The sequence below is a fragment of the Cariama cristata genome, unplaced genomic scaffold (genome assembly GCF_000690535.1).
Source record: "Cariama cristata isolate BGI_N322 unplaced genomic scaffold, ASM69053v1 scaffold11200, whole genome shotgun sequence".
NCBI classification, from domain to species: domain Eukaryota; kingdom Metazoa; phylum Chordata; class Aves; order Cariamiformes; family Cariamidae; genus Cariama; species Cariama cristata.
This window is the reverse complement of record NW_009592968.1, coordinates 31,917-51,902: the sequence shown is the minus strand read 5'-3', so window position 1 is coordinate 51,902 and position 19,986 is coordinate 31,917. Positions and strand designations below refer to the sequence as shown.

General features: G+C 39.1%; 1 protein-coding gene across 1 annotated transcript in view; it reads right to left on the bottom strand.

Moving 5' to 3' along the window:
- The window catches only part of LOC104165363 (contactin-associated protein-like 5), a 70,279-nt gene that overhangs the window by 19,317 nt on the left and 30,976 nt on the right, over positions 1 to 19,986 (bottom strand). The window contains exon 7 of the mRNA XM_009704998.1: positions 7,805 to 7,911. Within this exon, the coding sequence (XP_009703300.1) occupies positions 7,805 to 7,911 (107 nt within the window). The remainder of the gene's footprint in view (positions 1 to 7,804; positions 7,912 to 19,986) is intronic.

The following is a 19,986-nucleotide window of genomic DNA, read 5'->3' as shown; positions in this document are numbered from 1 at the left end:
TTATTCACGCAGTAAGACACACCTCTTACCCATATTTAAAATAGTGTCGGCTCTTTGACTCAATGCAAAGGTTACAGTGATATCCAGACCTCAGTTTTGCTACTGGGAGACCAGGAAAGGTAAACCTCTCTCCCCTCCACCCAGTAGTACGGTACTGGCATAGGTAGGACCAAAAGCGTAAACTCCAAATCAAAAGCAATTTGTTTGGTTCGGGTTTTTTTTATCAGAGTACTCTGTTCTTTTAATGGACACCAAGATAACTTTCCTCAAAAAATAAAATTAATTAAAAGTAAACCTTAAAATTCCCAATATTTTTTTCCTGCTCTACTTCCAATTACTTTAGAAATGGATCACACATATTTCATTGCAAATACTCTGAGCTGGAGATTCAGAATTTGAGCTGTACTAGTTATGATTACCAAAATGAACCCTGCAGTATTGATGCTTCTAGATTGGATTCTCATAATCTAATAAAAATAGCTGATAATTTTCAGTTTCTCAGAGGGAGATAAAATTTTATGGTGATAAGAGACCTAAAGAACTTTAATTCTTGATTTTATTGGGAGGTGCTGACACTGCCCACTCCCCAGCTAAAATGTAGCAGTGAGATGATGTTGCTTTTACCACCTCTAACAGCTGCACAGTCATGAAAAATTATAGGCAGAACACTTACTGTCAGATCTTTTGGGACTCATTTCATTGCTTTGCAATTCTTTGCACCTTAGATGCAAAAAGTAATAATAACCCCTATAAGAAGCGTTACTATTGTATTCTGAGGTGAAAACTTATGTACTGGTTAGACTGGAAAGTCCAGTAAGAGCTGGGGATTCTGTCAGGATCTGCAACCAGCACTGGACTGACCTTGGACAAACTGATATGCACAAATGCTGACACAGACCGAATTAAGCATTCTCACCAAAACGCTCAGAGCTCCTGGAGGTAGACTGGAGATGACTGTTTCATCCTCTGCTTGCATACCTCAGGCCTGACAGATTCGTTCTTACAGACTCGGAGTAATAAGTGCTCAATCAAGGATTTTTCTAAATAACAAATAAAGCAATATGCAACGGCAGGTTTCTTTCTCTTCTCATTCCAACAGCAGAGGGATTAGTACACGCAATGAACTCTGGGAATGATCGTAATTCTCACCCTTATAATACAATTGTCTTGTCAAATGCCAGAAAATTAAATCCATACTCTTGAAAACTGGATTTTGACAGCTCTGCTGTTGACAGACTCATGCAGTCTCTGCTGTTATGTGCCTGGATGACAGAGGGCTTATTTTTCCTTTTTAAAATACGTGTTTACTCATCTGATAAAGAGTGCGTTATTTCCATAGATAGCTTTAAAATTACTTTTACCACAATGTCACCTAAATGGATGTTCAGGCGGGATCCTTCCATTACACTTGGGGATTAGACAGTTTCCCACCACCCAAGCTGAGGCTCCCCTGGCTGTGGTACGAAAGGTCGTGTCAGCCCGGCCTCCCCATCACTTCCCTGCTGAGGTCTGAAGGCGGCTGTGTCAGTCACGTACCCCAGCGGCCCCTGACTGGTGCGGTGCAGGGTGACCTGCAAGTCCTGCTGATGCAAGAAAGCAGTCAGGGAGACCTACACCATTTTAAGAGCAGTGTTGGAGGGAGAGGAGAAATGAAAGACTTGAAGGACACTGTGGAAAGCGTGGCATTTTAGCCTTGCTCTCAAAAGTACCGGCATCTCTGTGGTGATGGTCACATCTGACACAGGCAGGCTTCAAAAGGGATTGAGTCAGTCCACCACATACTCTGTTCTGCAGTAAAGTCCCAAAATGGAATATTCTCTGCGTTATTTATAAGGAAATGTCAGGCAAAGGGAAGAAGTTTTTTTTAAATGAGCACCACTGAGAAATGCAGATGTACTATTTACAGATACACAAACTGAAGGGAAAGCATTAGTAAGACAGTAACTTCTTACAAAAAACCCAATGAAAATTCATATGCCAGAAGCATGGTGTGAACAAAAATATGCAGGAACACAAAGTACAGTACTGAAAACTTGATATGAATATTAAGCATGCTTTGTTTCATCAAGGTACACCAATGTGTTTAAATACACATGGAAAAAACTTGTTCCAAGAATCTCAGACAGGAAAATTGGTTACTCAGGACATACAAGACTTACTGTTTGGCATCTGGCAGACTGAAACTCTCTGAACCTCATTTGCCCAGCCAGCAAACTGTGTATGCATCTCCCTAACTTGCAACACAAGGGAATTAGCAAATCCATGGCTGGCACTTTAAGATGCAGCTCCAGTACTGCTAACGATATGGCTGAAGCTATATTAAGCTTTTCAGATCAAAAGTGATATATGCAGTAAGCATATTAATATTAAAAAATACATCTTCAAAGCCTGAAGTTACGTTAAGTTTATGTCATATGAACGACTATATGGCATTTCCATTATTGGCTAGATCTTTCCTCCAGCAATTACCTATGCCAATAAGACACACGCCTGTATGTGCAAGATAGATCACACACCAAGGCAAATATCTAGAATGAAATGACATTCTGTTAATTATCACCTTGCAAAGCTTTGGGACATGTTGACAGCCCCAGAACATGAAGAATAAAACCATTATTTTATATTTCTCATCATCGTTTATATCAATGTTCAGCACTCTTTAGAATAAAAAAGTACACCCAAGACTAAAGGCCATCTGAAAACTATAATATATAAAAATAATAGAAATACAGAAGGGGAAGATGAGGCTTTCTAAGGAACTAAGGTAACTCATAGAAAGAGGATATTACTAATCATTACCTTGCAATAAAGTTGTAACATTCTGTATCTCAGGGCCACTTTACACAGGTTTACTGGTTTCACTATCATATGATAATTACAAGGAGAATTAATAGTATGAGAGAGATGACTATGCAGGTTTTAAACTATGACCTTTCAATTAAAAATATTTTGAATATATATATATGTGTAATTCCTCTCCCTCTGTTTCTCCCTCTCTCTCTCCCCACCTATAATTCTGATCTAGCTTCAGTTGCAAACTGCATGTCTAAGCTAAGACGGCCTCCTTCTATAGACAACGGACACTGGAATGTTTCAGAGGTGGTCCATGAACTTACCATGGATACCCTATCTCACAGTAAGGTTAATCAAGTTCTGCAGACCACTATCTTAGATTAATGTGACAGTATCAGACAACAAAAAATAGATGAGCTGAATCCCACCCAGCCCTTTTTCCCAAGCTGTATACTAACATCAGTGTTTCTACCTAAAAGAGGAAAACAGAAAACAAGCATTATTATCTATTTTGCTATGGTTCACACATGTGATTACATAAAGGATCCTCTCCTATCTATCTGGATGATATCAGACTACTCCAATACCTGAGGGGTCAGTAGGTTACCCACCACACTGTCGAAATGGCGAAAGTATCTATCATTATAGAGGCTTCAGCTGAGCTAATCTTCCAACCTGTTTAAATGCAAGCTGTGTGAAGCACATTTAAAAGATAAACCAAAAATGAAGACCATGCATTTTACAGACTCAAAATTAGATTGTATCCTCAAAGCACTGTCTTAGCTGCAGATCAGCTCAAGCAACAGTAAGCAAACAGCAGTTTCAAAGAAAAGAATCTATACCATTTCAGTAGATGATATAGATCACACACATTCTAATATACCTGCAAATTGGATCTTATTCCCAACAGAGGTAGAGAAACTAAGGCACAACAATACTCATACATGAGTAAATGTAACTCACCTACCTACCGTTGGCTTAATATCCTACAGGGTTATTCCATGACTCCTAGTTTCTCCAAACTGAGGGCAATGAAATGGGTACCTGGGGACAGTCAGCACAAGTTCTACATTTCCCATCAAACTGCATGTCTGCTTGCATTCGTGATAGCAAGGCAATAGCACATGCTTTGGAGTTTCACAGCTACAGGTAGTACAGAGATGAAAACAAAATTGCTAATCAGTGCTGTGACTAGCCAGCAAAAAGATGTGGACTGCACTGGAAGCTGGAATGACAAGAGGTAAATCCAAATCCTCTTTCCCCATTGGGGGAAAAAAAATAAAAACAACAACAACAAAAAAGAAAACAAAAAAAGACTTGGAAGGTATTGATAATATTTCACATGGCAGCTTGTGAAGGAGGATTAGCAGTTACTGAACACAGAAATGGACTTATGCATCAGGCAACAAGCTATACAAGAAAGAAACAACCTGTTTAAAAACCAGAGTCTTCCCATATGTTACTGAAATCCAGAAAACACCATTGGGTTTTAGCACTATTTTATTTGTACTTACAGCTAAGTTCAGAGAAGAGGAGGAGAACAGAAGCAGGACAAGATGAGACTTCAGGGTGAAACTTGTCTGCCGCAGAATAGCTATTTAATGGGACATGACCCTAACACCATTTCAGTGGTAGACCCTTATCTGGATCAGGTAGACTGCCACACCTCCTGCGATGGTTTAGGAGCTTTCAGGATCAGAAGGGATTCTGAGTGAGCAGAAGGATGCCTGAGGTTTGCAGAAAATTGATTGCCTCTAGGAAGATGATATTGAGGCCATGCCTAGACCTAGCTAGTTCTTTATAAGTATCTTGAGATGTGCACTTTTGCTTCATCCACACGTCTTGAAATTCAACTATACCCATTTTCAGTCATGAGACACAATCTTGTCCTACTTACCTGACGCGGTCATGCAAACATTGTCCCAGCTGTGTCTACTATCAACTTACTGTTCTGCCCCGCCACTGTCTACCTCCCCTCTGTTGCACCAAATGCAAACTATTTATCTTTGCTTTTCATGGCATATTTCCAAGCTACCTACCTGTCATGACTCTCGTATTTGCCCTGTCAAAAATGTCAAATTCCTCTGGCCATGGCCTTATGTTTTTCAAACAAGCACATTATTGTTTTCTCCCACGTCACTCCTTCATGCCTGCAAGCATTCAATTTCTTCCTCTTTTTAATCTCTACCTCATGACTTTTTGCCTACAAGAAAGTCTAGCAATAATTATGTACCTAGTAGACTGAAACTGTCACCTGTGTTGCTCATGAAGACTTTCTGGCACTCCACCACCTGCACCAGCATGTTTTTTCCTCTCAGAAACTGCAAACTCTTTGGAGCAGGGATAGTCTGTATTGTTAGCTGTTCCTCATAGTGGGATCCAGTGTGGTCCATGAATATTTGGAAGAAACCAGTAAGATTGCTTATGTATCAACCACAAAATGCATTTCAATACTTTACAGATGATGGCAGTAAGTTAGGGACAATGTATCTTCAAATCTCAGTTCTTAAAATGGTAAGATCTCCCAGTCTAAGCTGATAAAACGTAAATCAACTGATTCTGGTTTGCAGGTGCATATGATGCAGTTCTTCTTGAAAACACATCAAGGAATCGGTCTTTTTACGTTGCTCAACCAGCGATTGACAAACACTACACTAAAAAGAGGTAAAAACCACAGTGATGCAACTCAGACAGAAAAAAAATCCAGCTGACAATGAAACTATTCACACTATGTTTGACTTGCAGCAGATTGCCAGTTAAATCTTTCCACTGTTGTTGCATGGACTTGGGTCTGAAGGGTAGATTAATAAAAGAAATAACCTCTTCAAAGTGGTGCAAGTTCAATTTGAGGCCTGTCAGCCTCAGTATTCTAGTAAAAATGAAAATCTGTTGAGATAATGTTTCAAACCTTAAGAAATTAGATGTTTTATTTTGATAGAACTACAATGAATTACATGATTGGAAGAGTTGCCTGTACACTGAGGATATTCTGGAGTTATGCTGCGATCAGATCCGTGGCTTTCATTCACCTGCTGCAAGGTACTCCTGTATGTCAACCACTATCAGCTGAAAGCGATAATGTCTCTTGTTCTGCAGGTTTCTTATCAACAGTTTGCATTTGCCCACCAGCTTTGAAATGGTTTCATCACACATTTCAAGCACATGAATGCATTTCTCCAGACTAATGTTGCTGTTTATCAGCATTGCTTGGATCACAGGGCAGCTAGCTCCGCAATCTAGCTGGAATCAAATTAGCTGTTGACAATATGGTTGTAAATAAGCTGAGCAGCTGAATAGCTGTACATCACATGTGTGTGCAGCTTGATCTGCTGGAAAGTCTTAACACAAGACCTTCCTGAGAAACTTTTTGAAGTAGTTTTTACATCACTGAACCTTAAATAACTGCAGCTATATATGTGCCTTTGAGAGTGCAGACATGAGTTCAAAGAAGTGTGAGGCTTCCCTAGCTCCATGCAAATGTCTATGGGGAAAATGAGTCATGAACCAGTCCTCTGCAGTAATGAGATGGTCTCCTTCGGACACAAGCCACACTGAGCTGGCACAGACATAATGAGCCTCAGGCCCTGAGCTAAGATGATAGTGCAGATGTAGCCTAGAGGTTAGCATCCCTAATCACCTTCGATGGTCAATAGCGACAGGCTTCTTCCTTCCCCAAGGAGCATCTCCCTTCTCACCAACCAATTTGGCCATCTAGTTTTGTATCGAGCATCAGATGGTGTAAATAATCTGCTATGGCCTCAATCACTGCATTACTGGAGGTTGGGTTTGGAGCTTTTGAAGAAGGGTAATGCCTTTTGGAATGACAAAAACATTGGACAAAAAGTAATCCCTCTTTTCAAAACTATAAACTCAGCATTTTTCTTCCCATCCTTCATCCAGCTTGGCATAGTAAAGCATGATTTCTGCACCAAACCATTAGCTTCCTTTGTGCTTACAATGTAGAGTTCAGGTGACGAATCTATGAATAGACCTCTCAACAACCTCTCCCATCAGCTGCAGACCCCACACCACAAATGATTTCATCATTAATTAGCAAACCATTAAAGTCTCCAGAATTACAGTACAGTTGCCAATATCCTCAGCTTCAAACCACTAAGTACCTTTTCTTCTCTTCTGCTTTTTAGCTTAACAGGGAAAAAAGATGCATCTCTCGCCAATCTCGGTCTGAGTGCTCATCAAACACCTGGAGTGGTTATAGTTGTATTCCTGGAATTGCTATTCTTACTCACTCTTTTTTTCCTCTTTATTTCCAGTGATAGAACAGGAAGTTTACTTTTGTTTTCTGTTTTCCCTTTTAGTCAGTCATATGAACAGGCTTTATTTTGGCTTCCCCTTTCTCTCTCAATTTTTATTAGAATTCCCAGCATGCTGTCCCTCTCCTGTTTGATTTGATTTTTTTTTAAACCTTTAAAACACCTTAATACTCCTTTTGCTGTGGATTTCAGTAGCTGAATGCTTCATGTACTGTCACTGTTTCAGGTACTGTATCCTTGCTAATAGCAGCAAATAACAGTTCAGCAAAACTCCAAAATTATAAACTCTAGAGAACCAGCTTCTTGCAACATCAACTTTCGGATAATCTAGAAACAAAGAAGCCCATGGTGCCGAAGTTGATGTACAGCCTCAAACACCCAGCTCGACCCAGCTAAATGAAACTAAATGTCTAATGACCAATATGTCTATGATATATGTCACATAAATGAATTTAAGATTCTCCAAATCAATGTATAACATGTGAAAAAAATGTGGAAAAATGGTTAAAATAATCTGGTTTTGTTTTCTCCAAAATATTTGTCTCCAAAATATTTGCTACAAATGGGTTCCTGTGGCCCAGCTGGATTCCCAGCCCAATTCCTGACCTATTAGAACTATGTCAGGACATGCTACATCCTATAATATGATATGACCTCTAAAAAACCTCCTCTCTGGCTTATGTGCATCTTAACATAGCAGGTGTAGTAGAAAACACTGTACGTGTGGGTTTACTTACAGTTATGACAGGTAGCTCCCATGTAGCCTGTATCATTACAATTGCAGTAAAAGGTGGCCCAGGACTGAGAGCATTTTCCTCCATGTTCACAGTAGTTGGGTAAACATCTAATTGGAGACAGTTTTTAAAAAAAGCAATTAATTATAAACATTTCTGTAAAAATAACATGCTGGAAAAAAATAATTATAAAACTCTCACGTCCTCATTCAGGCAAGTTTCCTAGGGCTGAATCACTGTAGAGCACCTGAAATAATTACTTATTCCTTTAAATACAAGCACTGAAAACAACAAAATATAATTGTACCCAGCAAGTAAGTAAAAATCACTCTCAATAAAAACATTCCACTTGTCCTCCACTTGTTAGCAATTAAAGTGTGACAAACTTTCCGAGCACAGAGAAAGATGAGTAACAGGTGAAAATGTTATTGAAATCTTGTTTCAAAGGAGAATCCCCCTTTCTCTGATTAAACAAGCATCACTGTTACCAAAATTAGGCTCAGTTACATTTGTGGTAACAAAACCAGAATGAAAATCTCAGAAATGAGGGGGAAAATATGCTTTAAGTATGAGTTCCGTACTCTCTCTCATTTTAGTTAGTATGCCTCTAAAGTAGTATTGTGAAGCAAATCATTAAAAGAAGAAACAGCATGCAGCTTGGGAAGTGAACAGAAACAAAAGCTGTGGGAGATAAATTCAATCTCCAGGACAAGAAGTGGATGCTGATCTGAATAACACTGGTGTAAATGCAGGCAGTGCAATGGAGTAACACCAGCCTAAATGGAAAGAGAGTTTGTTCTGTTTGCCTTTTCTTTCCTTGTTTTCCTTCTCTTACCATATATTAGATAATATTTTTTACACTCTGACTTTTGAAAAATGAGTAACTTGTTTATACCACCGATTCAATTGTGATGGGTGGGTGGATAGAAAATGGGCAACTGATTTCTCTCTTACACACCAGCACTCCATTAGGGTTTGCTTTGGTGTAAATTGAGCTCCAAAATCCTTTTTATTGCCCAGATCTTTTAGTGGTGTTAGTGGTAAAGTTACTGATGGTACCTAGGTTTGTACTAGCTGAAGACATGATTTTATAGTAGCTCATCTCATCCTTAGGAAATGTTTTCATTTCCTCGTCTTCAATATGCTGTAGGCAAGTACATGCGTATACACGTATACTTGTCTATATAAATGTGAGTCTGAGATTTGTTCCAGAGCTCAGGTTTACTTGATCACTATTTATATCATCATACATAAAATTATAAAGATCATATAAAAAAATTAATATGAAAGATTAATTCATTTTTATTAATGCTTCCTCATTTATTACGGTCATTATTTATTATTCAAATATTAGAGACATAAGGAATTCAAGAATAAAGTATGTTATTTATAACTATCTGTAACATCTGTTAAAACAATTATAAGATATATCGGTCTTATAAAAATTGTTGTTATGGCTTCTGTTAATCATCGGGCTCAAATACAAAATGAGGAAAGAGAATGGGAAATGCATGCCTGGTTTTCCAGCTCACCAGGGAGCTGTTTTCAGTGCTGTGGAGAAAACGTTGTTCCTAAAACAAGAAAGAAATAAAGGCGATGGCCAAAACTGTTGGGTTTGCACCATCTTTACAAGGCAGGAAGTCTGAGAAGGGATGAGGCTTTGGTTTTTAATGGTATGCTGGGAAATCATCTAACAGAGCCTAACACCCTGCTGGTACAGTGACAGCCCAGCCAGCCCCTCTGCCATTACAACTGCTCCTGTCAATGGTGAAGACAGGTTTAGAGGTTTTGGGTCGATGATGAAGAAAGTAACAGCAGCCTACAGGATGGCACAGATAGGACTGCCTGGTCCGTGATCTGCACCCAGCTACGCTCTGCAGGACTGTGCCAGTTCCCTTGAACCAGTAACTCCCCAACAGCTTCGTCCCAGAGGTTGCAGGAGAAGCACAGTGGTTCAACAGCGCTATAGTGATATATATGAAATTTGCCTGTAAGAGCAGATTTGCTCAGATTTGTGCTTTGGTCGTGCTCGTCCTTGCCCTCAGCATATTGCCTTTACTTCTAGCTGCTATTTGGTGATAAACATTCATTTATGTCACCTATACAACAGCAGTAGTTATATTCACATCACAGGGGTCCTCGCAACAAGAAATCTCTAATGTCAATAAAGATCTTTGGAGAGGTAAAAAGAACAGTAGTGTGTTATTATCATAATTCATATCATCAGTGTAATGAACAAATAGGCTTTCTGCCTATTTTAAGCTACCTTTTATTAATTAACCCAATGTAGTAGAGCTAATTAATAGTCATTTGTGGTTTGCCAAAGGCCTGTATCAGAGGCTTAGCTACATTTATTCCCTTAAAACAGTTTCCTTTTAAAGGCTTTACAAAGTTGAAAGTCACTTCTCATTTCTACTTGTCTTACAAATGCAGATACTTTTTCTTCCCCCAGCAATGCAAAAATGCAAGTCGAACTAGCCATGTAAGCTTTTAATGATATTCATAAATTCAGAATTAAACCTTTTTTATTCCTTAGTCTATTTGCTTTAATTATCACCAATCACATTGATCTTGTTTTTGGTCAGATAACTAACCCTTCTAAGAGCTTATGAAACAAATTTCTTTGCAACTCTAATAATTACCATAATTCCATTCTAGCTGAGCAGTTGTGTCTTCATTAGAAGCAAAATTTATCCTAATTATCAGAGAACTCAAAATTAAGAAATAGCTATGATCAAAATTAATCACAGGTTGTTCCATTCACTAACTGTCCTGGATCCTCACATTGAAGGATTTAAATACATATAATTTAAAATATAAATTAATATTTGCATTCTAGTAGAATTGAGACATTTTAGCAAAAACCGCAGCGGTATCACAGAAGGTTTCATAGAAAAAAAATCTGCAGCAGGCAGCCCTTGACATATTTGCAATTGAAACAAATAAACAAATCAACTCAGTTTTTATGAGTATCATAAATGGGACACTTTGAAATTTAATGATTTGCCAAAGACAGTTTGTGACAGACAAGGGACTCTGATCTTCCAGGTTCCAGATTAATTAATAGAATATATCATGGTGAATGAATCTTATAAAAAAATGAATGTAGGAAATAAAATTTTCCCTCCTTTGGCCAAGCTGAAAAACACACAGCTTAGCCATCTAAGCAAGCAATGTGCAGAGCCTGCACAAAAGCATTCACCCTCAAAAGTGTATGTGTGCTCCCTTTGAATTCAAAGGACTAACCACATAGACATTAGAGGGCACAATTTGGCCCTTTGATAGGCATGATGAAGAAATAACAATGACAAAATTATTTGAGTGGGAAGGCTGAAGGAGTTCTACACATTTGATGTTACACTTGACTGGAAATAAACCCAGTACTTTTAAGAGGCACCCATCAGATTTTGTTACAGTCAGCACAACACATCCTGCCTGCACCACTCTCTGTTCTTCCTAAATAAAGAGGAAGAAAAGAGAACTATGAGAAAGAAAAACAGACCACACACCCTCAGTATTAAGACTGTCAATATTGTGAGACAATCACTAAGTCCCTAGAACTCCACAATCCCCTAACAAGAAAAGACATGAATTTTAGAAGTTTTTTTATCAGGAAAACATTTTCCTAAATATTATCTCAAATTCATTTTATTTCAGTGTGTTTTCCCGTTTATGGGCTGCAGCTATTTCATGTATAATTAACAAAATATAACATTAACAGGGATGACTTCATATAGTAGGCAGGCATGTATGATGAAACATGGTGTTACCATAACAGTCTATACTTTGCTTTGGTAAAATGGCATCTTTCCACTAAATTCAATAGATTGAGGCCAATTGCAACAGCATGGATTTTGGCCCTGCTCTGCTAAGCCACAAATTCGTGAAATTCCTTGCCAAAGGTTATTTTGGATACAAGAAATGGGTTCAAGGGGAGACCAGACAAGTGTTTTGAAGAGAAATCCACCAATGTTACTGCACAGACAACATGTAACAACTTTGGGGATTTACCAAGGGTAAAACAAATGAAGATCAGTGAGCATTAGAAAGCACCACAGGAGCACACCTCACTTTTATTTTCCCCTGGATGTGCGTTTGTGGCAAAATAACGGGCTAGGTCTCTTTAACTAAGGGGAGAAAACAGAATTAGCAGAACCAGAGGGAGAGAGAGAGAAACAGCGAGTAAAAACGAGACAGGCTGCAAAAGAGTTAACACTCTCCAGGCCTTTGGTTTTCCTCAGCACACATTCCCTCCTCATCACCACGTCTCCCAACTTCTCCTTCCTCTTGCAACTTTAGAAAACTGAACAACAACTTTTTAGAAAGTGTTGTGACATACTTTAGTTGTTTTCTTTTTTAAACTATCTACATTTTCTTCCTTAAATTTGTTATGTTATGAGAAGTCATGGAGTACAAACAGAACACGAGTACTGTCAACAAAGACAATTTTATTTTCCATGCTGGAAATCATTTACTCTATCACACTGAAGAGATGTAAAAAGAATCTAAAGAAAAATAAAGGCATTTTGTCATTTTATTAATTTGTCACAAAGCTAAGTTTTTCTTCTTTCTGAGATTTGCAAAACTTGATGACTAAACTTTTAAAATATATAATTATTTCCATTGTTGGCCACCTTGGTTCTCAGACTCTGCATTTGCGTACCACTGTGAGACCAACATTTAGAAGATCTGAACACTGATGCCAACTGCCCTCAGGCATGTGGCTGGGACAGAACTGTGGGAGGAGGTTGTGCTGGGATTGGCACGAATGAAGGGAAAAGAGCCTGTTATCTATGCCTTAGATAAAAGGCATTTTTTTTAAGGTTTGATTGCTTTGTTGTTAGAACACCTACATTTTTAATAGAGGTAAATGTGCTGACAGTTCATCTTGGCATCAGCAGAAAGGATTTTATATAAATAAATTTGAAAATGAAAAAAAGGGAAACAAATAAACCATCCTGTACAGACAGCTGTTTCATTTAGAATTCATCATTTTACAAAGCAAAAGCAGAAAAGCCATCTGCAAAAATCAAACAAACAAGGACAGAATATTATATCCTACATGCATCCCTGCAGTTGGCCTTTAATTTACTGTGGGGTGCACATCCTATGAATTTTGACTCTAAGGAATAGCAATAGGGGTGAAGTCTATTCAGGTCGCCCCAAAAACTCAATTCCACACTCAAGTTGGAATCCAAAAGCCACTTAAGTAGCCCCCTACGAACCTTAAAACTGCCTTCTTTCTCCACAGGGGTCTCATTCAGGGCAAATCCCCTCTTCAGCACTAGTGGAAGTCCCTCCATTCTGCATCAAAGACAAAAGCTAACTATCTCCAACTCCAGCATTTTTCCACATGTACAAGTCATTGCAGTTATAGGAAGGAGTTCACCCTGCTCAAACCAGTTCTGTAGTTAACCCTTACCACTTTTACTAAATACTTTTTAAAGGACCAGATCAGCCTTGCTCTTAGTTACTCTGCAGTGGCATTCGGTAAATGAGATTTGAATTCAGCACCATTTTCTTGCTTCATGTGAAAATAAACAAACTTGTCTGGAAAAGAACAAGACTAAATTAAAATACTATCCATCTCCAATTCAGATGCAGTGATGCGAGTGCAGCAGATGAATCTGATGAATCTGTCTTTATTTTGCTCTGAAACACCATATTTCTACAGACCAGTGCACCCTTCATGTGCCTGAATTGTTGTTTTATGCAGCTGGTCTTGTATGTATGGAACAGAGTCAGCAAAAATAAAAAGCCTTAAAATTAAGGCAGGGCAGGCAAAACCAACTTATGGCATTGTCCAAATAATCTGAGCATTCCCTTTCATTCACATTAAAGAACCACAAAGGACAGAAAACTCCCCCCTCTTCAGAGCTACCATCTTCCACTGTGACTGCCTATTTTTACAGAGACTGTTTTGTACAGACATATTCTTGTTTTATAACTACCACATACCAAGCACATCTGACAGTCCAAAGCTCATACACAAGTCCAAGAGTAAGGAATTCTTCTAAACGGTTTTAATACACTTCATTGTCAGTCAGCCCTTAAGCGATCAGAGAGAGAAGCTCTGTCATTACCTGCATTATCCAGCTAAGTTTAAACATTAGACTAGATATGAGAAGATGGGGCGATGGTCTTTCAGAACTGCAGGGATTTTAACTCTGACACCCAGGGTCTGGGTGTTTGTGGGTTTGGATTTTTTAAATCTTGCTCAGTTTTTGTGCATCCTGCCCTTCCAGCTTGAAACTTGGGTGGTATTCAGGGAGCTTCCGAGATTCACACTCCAAAATTAGCTACCTGCAATTGTTTAACTACATTAGTTAGCATGTCTAATTTGTGATGTCAGTGCATGCTTTTGGGAGGGACCCAAGTTGTTCAACTTTCACAGATTGTCATGTATTCCTCCATTTCTAATACTATTTTTTTCCACTGTATATTGATCTTTACAGAGGATTAAGATACCTTTTCCACCTTTTCCTTCCCTGCCACGTAACATAGTTTGGATTTAAGATATTTCCCCCCTTCCATTACCACATTATTAATCCAAGTATTTTGTTTTGTTATTAGTACAGAGAAACAGGAAAAAGATAAATTCTGTAAGGACAATTTGATGAAAAAGAAAGATATATTTCTAAAAATATTGTAATTTTTGCTAGACAAACAGAAAGCAAATTGTCAGTGTTTTACAAAATACCAACACAAGCATGAGAAAGGGAAAGTTTTTGAAAATTTGTCCACAATTTCCTTAGTTAAAATAGAAACTGAAAGGAGACAAGAAGCTTCAGTGTGCCCTATGCTATTTGTAAACATGTTGACTGGAACCTGTATTTGAAACAGGCGACAAAGAAAAAAGGTGAGGAGGAAAATAGTCACTCACAGCAATGAAGTAATCCTTTTAAGGTGACCCAAAAGATCAGAAGAACTATAACCTGGACCGTCAGATCCTTATAACTAGACAGGATAGCCTCTCCTGTACGCAGCATTTAATTGAACAATTATAGAAAAAGATCCAGGTATTCCAGCATCTGAAGGCATGCAGTTTAAATGCTTTGTTTTTGCTGATGATAGAGATATAAGCGGGCAATATTCAAGTCTACTTTGTGATCTACCCAAAATCATAAATTTTTTTATAAAAGGACAGGTGGCATCCCCTCTTACATCTTCAACACATCCCAGCTTTGATCACCACCAAAAATCAAGGAGCGTGATCTAAAAACCTCCAACTCGTTGCTATAAAACCAGTAAGAGAAAACATAAGAGGATTTCCTGCAAAAAGAAAATAATCTAGACTATAAATCGTCATTTCTGCAGAGGAGACATTAAATACTGAAAATAGGAATAGTAGAGAGAATGAAAAGAATGGATGCCAAATCGTGTTTGGTGGTTGGGTTTTTTTTAATTATTATTCTTTCTGCAATGCACTGCAGGTATTTATGTGGGGCTGAATACAATACTAAGTGTTTGCTTTTTCAATCCCAGCCTGGGACTGTAATAAACAAAATTAAAACTCACTGGGCATAATTAGCCAGGATATTTTCTCTTTTGCATGGCCAACTTTGGGGGGAAGGGATCGTATAAAGTTTGGCTTCTGCTGCAGGGCATACATTAAATCTTAGAAGAGATTTGGGAAATGCAAAAAGAGACTGTGCTTTCATCAGATTTATCCTAACACCCTTCACCTGCAATAGTAATTAATTTCCCAAAGGCCCATTTTGACAGTACAACACATGAAGCAATGTTAAGTTCAGTACTAAAAGAAAAAGTCAAAAATTATTATGATTTCTTACAAGTAAAAACTGATAGTAAAATCTAATGGAATCTACAAAGGAAACAGGCATAAAGCAGGATTTAAAAGGTCAGCTCTATTTAGCAAGAAAAAAGAACACTTTAAGATAATTTATTTAGAAAATGTTATGAAGAATTTTCACAGATAAAACATGGGTAGGGATAAAAGGATAGGGACTAAGGACACTATTTGTGCTCTGTAACTTGAGTAGTACATGGAAGTAAACTCATGAATCAACTCAGTATGCTTCTCCCTAATGAGGTAAGCTGCTAACACCAATCCCATCGCAGTGATTATTATGTACACCACATGCCGCTCTCTCCACTTGTATTTGCTAGGAGAATTGGAATATGAGGATAAATCTTGGTTTAATAAGGATGGCAACATCACTGTGTGCTTGTGTCTGCCCACTGATGCCACTGAGATGAAACACTGCCAGGATTCATAAGAAAATATCTGAGGTCAGGTTTGTGTTCATCATTGTAGATCTCTGGAATTCCCAGGATGTCCTGCAAGATGCGCGATTGATCCGTCTGCCAAGGTGGATTCAATGTGAATCTTTTTTTTTTTCCCTTCCCCCTCCCCTGGGTCACTTAAGGGAACTGAAGTTCCCAGTGTTGTCCTTGACAAGTACTGTCAGTATTTGCTACAGTGAGGGCAGGGTGCCAGCCAAGTAAAAATAGGACAACCCAGTCAATGCTTCATCAGCACAAAATCAACACAAACTGCAACAATCAGATTAAAGTACCCTAGCAGTTGTAGACAGGGAGAGCAATGCATGCATTTATCTATGCATTCATGCAAATCTGAGCCTAAAGGAAAGCAGGCTCTGACTACCCTCATAGTTCATCTATGAATAATGGCAGGTTCAACACATAAATGGCCTTCTTAATCCCAAGACTACCTAGTCTCGTATACTCAAGCACAAAGAATGTATAGAACTTCTGACAATATAACAATGGGTGTACAACACTGTGCTTTTCCATATGCCTTAGACCTACCTCTGTCCAGGTAAACTTTGCTACCAAAAAGTCAACGGTTTCAAGTTATTTCAGCCCTGGGAGGAACAGCAGAATCCCATGAAATTTCAGGGTCCTTAGTCGAGTTTTCTGTCACTGGCCAACCTAAATACCACATCCTTTGTGATGAGGGTTGAGGAGTTCAAAAGCATTAATGTAACCAACATCATCTTTAAGGTTGTGTCTTAAGACGATGTAACACATCTAAGGATGTGCCTCAAAAGGCTGGTGGAAGCAACCGTTTGTCTTGAGTGGCAAAGGAAACTATTTCCATGAGAGATGACAAGTCAGTTTTCCCCTTAAGACAGCTGTTTGGTGCAAGCTATTCCAACTGTAATGCCTCCTAAGCACTTCTCTTTACAGAGATTGGAGGAGCTGGCAGGGGAAACCACACCAGATCTTACCTCTTTGTGTGCACACAAAGTGTAAGAACTCCTGCAAATGGAATTTTCTTCTCTGTGACTAATGCTGCAAAGCAGTTTGTCTCACTGCATGCAAGAAGTGGATGGGATTAATCAACCCATGCCTTCAGGCTGCAGGCAACACCGCAGCCCTTGCTGCTGTATTCCAAGGGGTCCATCTGCTTTAGGAGCAGACAGCCTTGCTCAGCCCAAAGGGAGCATCTGTGCTGTATGATGAAGGGCTGGAAATCCACAATGTTTCTGGACCAAGGTTTAATGATTTTCTGGCATGTTTTCCTAATATCCATGGCAACTCTTGAGCTGCATTATCTCTTGAGCTCACATTCCTGCATTTATTCTCTGAACAGGATGCCAACCACAGCGAACAACCAACTCAGCTTCAGGACTGAAGCTACTATTTCTAGTCCCAAAATCTGGCATTCCAGCTAATTGCTGAATGGGAAATCCCAGAGCTTCTCAAGAATGTAGCCAAATTCTCAGCATCTGCATATTTGTTTTCCTACCCATTTCATTTATTTTTAAATGAGAGGCTGCCTGAATTTCCCCAAGGCTATGCCTTCTATTGTTTGCCCACACACAGACAGACCCACACCCCCAGTGTGCCACCTGGGAAGAGAAAATGCAGTGCAGAAAATACTAGTACTTAGCAAAATTCACAGTCAGATTCCAATGTATTTTGAGATTAGCACAGCTATGACAAAATATATTCTGATTTTGAACAACAGAGGTATAAAGAGCTGCCCACAATGAAAATTATGTAAGTATGTAAGTAAATTATTAAGTAAGGAACTTGGGTTTCTTAGTCCTAAGATTATCACCTCCCTCCAGGCTTCGCTTCAGATCAACAGTGCCTCTCCTCCAATTTCCTTACTCTGACAGTGTCACAGCAAAGATGCTGATGAAATAAGTTTAAGATCATCCCACTGAACACTTTGTGAACTTCCAGCAATTTGTGGTTTATGGATTCACGTACGCCTTACTGGCTTTTCCCTTTATATTTGACCTCTACAGCATCCAACAACATCCAATTTGATGCTGTGTAAGATTTGAATTTGTGAGAAACAGCAAATTCTTGTTTAATATTCACATCCTTCATGCTGCTCCTCATTGCACAACCTTGCCTAGCTCTCTCTTCTCCAAGCTGAAGAGTCCTAGCCTATTTAATCTCTCCTTGTACAGAACAGTTTGTGGCACACAAAAGAACAGTGTCAGTTTTAGAAACAGCCATGAGGCCTGAATGACAGAGCTCTTATAGTCAGAGCTGCACACAGCACCACCTCTGAGTGGCTCAGAGAGGACATACTTCTTGGAAAGGGCTGGTGAGGCCAAGGTTGGGGTCAGTGAATACATCCCACTGGATTTGCGTTTCATCTTTTAGCAATTGAAATGGAGGTTGGGAAGGGATCAACACGCAGCTGTTAGTTTGATTTACTGAGTAAGATGATCCCATAGTTATCCAGTGCCTCAGTCCCCAGCTCCTCATAACAGCTTACAAACTTCTCACCCTCATTTTGACCACATCTGAAAGAGGGACAGATACCTCAACTCCAAGAAGTCACAGGATCTTGTGAAAACAGAGAGCCAAGTAGAAGGGAATCAAGTTACTGTTCATCAAAACCAATACACAATCTGAGCTGAACTATCATTCTAGACATCATGAAATTTGCAAAGAAGAAATCCCATGAAAAAATAGGGCAATAAATTCTGAAATCACAGAGCTTTATTCCTACAGTTGTAAAAATGAATCATGCATTTTTAGAAGCAAGAAGCAAATCAGGGAAGTGACAAATGACTAGAAAGTGTTGCTCCTTCTCTCCCTTTTCCTTACACTCCAAATTTAACATATACATCTCTGTTTAAAAAAAAACCAGCAAACCATACCTATGGGCTACATAGGCCCTACTCCCTGCCACAGCAGTGCCTTAGAATGTCTGAGAGATATGTGTACGCAATGAGCTTTCTCACAGGTGCAAGAAATCCTGAGTCGAATTCCTGAAAGATATTTCCCACGTGTTGTTTTTTGCTTGTTTGTTTGTTTTTCTCTTATAGCAGTGTTATTGTTGCTGACATTTCAGCACCTCTAAAGCAAGAACAAGACACAGCTGTTCCAGTTGGAGGAGAAGTCTGAGCAAATGCAACAGAATTGCACAGGATCACCCATACCGGTGTTTGCTACTTCTCACAGAAACAGCATCTCATCTAACCTATTCGTAAAGCCTTCCAGTGACAGAAATTTGACAGTCTCCTCAGGCAGTCTATGCCATGGCTGCTTTCCTATACATCCTGGTCAGAAAAGATGATTATTCCCCTCTGCACTGCAGCAGCCTTTGAGCACATGAAGACCATTATGCTGCCTCCCCTCAGCAATCTCTTCCGGTTAAAGAACCAGAACTGTATCAATCTTTCTTTGCAGAAGTTTTCTAGAACTATTTTGTGTCTTTTCATATAGGCAGGGACATTCAAGAACAGTCTGGGCTCTGAATAGGTTTATAGAGGATAGAAATTTAGAAGTATGACTGCTAGTGAACCTAGGACAGCTAAACACCAAGTGGCAACTCTGGCTAGTGTTTACTCCACAGGGTTTGCTCATCCCCCTGCTGCTCCTCACTCAGACACATTTACCCACCTGTTTTGCTCACTAGCTCTATTTTGTATTTCAAGATTTGCAGAGTGGCAGTTACTTCAAATTTCAAAACAAAGGCTGCAGATGCTAAGAGCTTGGCATTTTGGTATCAATGCTATGGCTCAAGGGTCCTGCTTAGAACAGGGGCATGTCAGCAAACTTGTTTTCCTTCTAAGTCAAGAATATGTTGCATGATGAAAATAGCAAATGATCCGAGTTTATGGTCCATCACAGCTCCGAATAAACCTCAGGTTAGAGAATCATTATTAGCACTAGAGAAACCAATACTTTCGTTACCACTCTTCTGAAGAAACAGGTTAGGGTTTTTC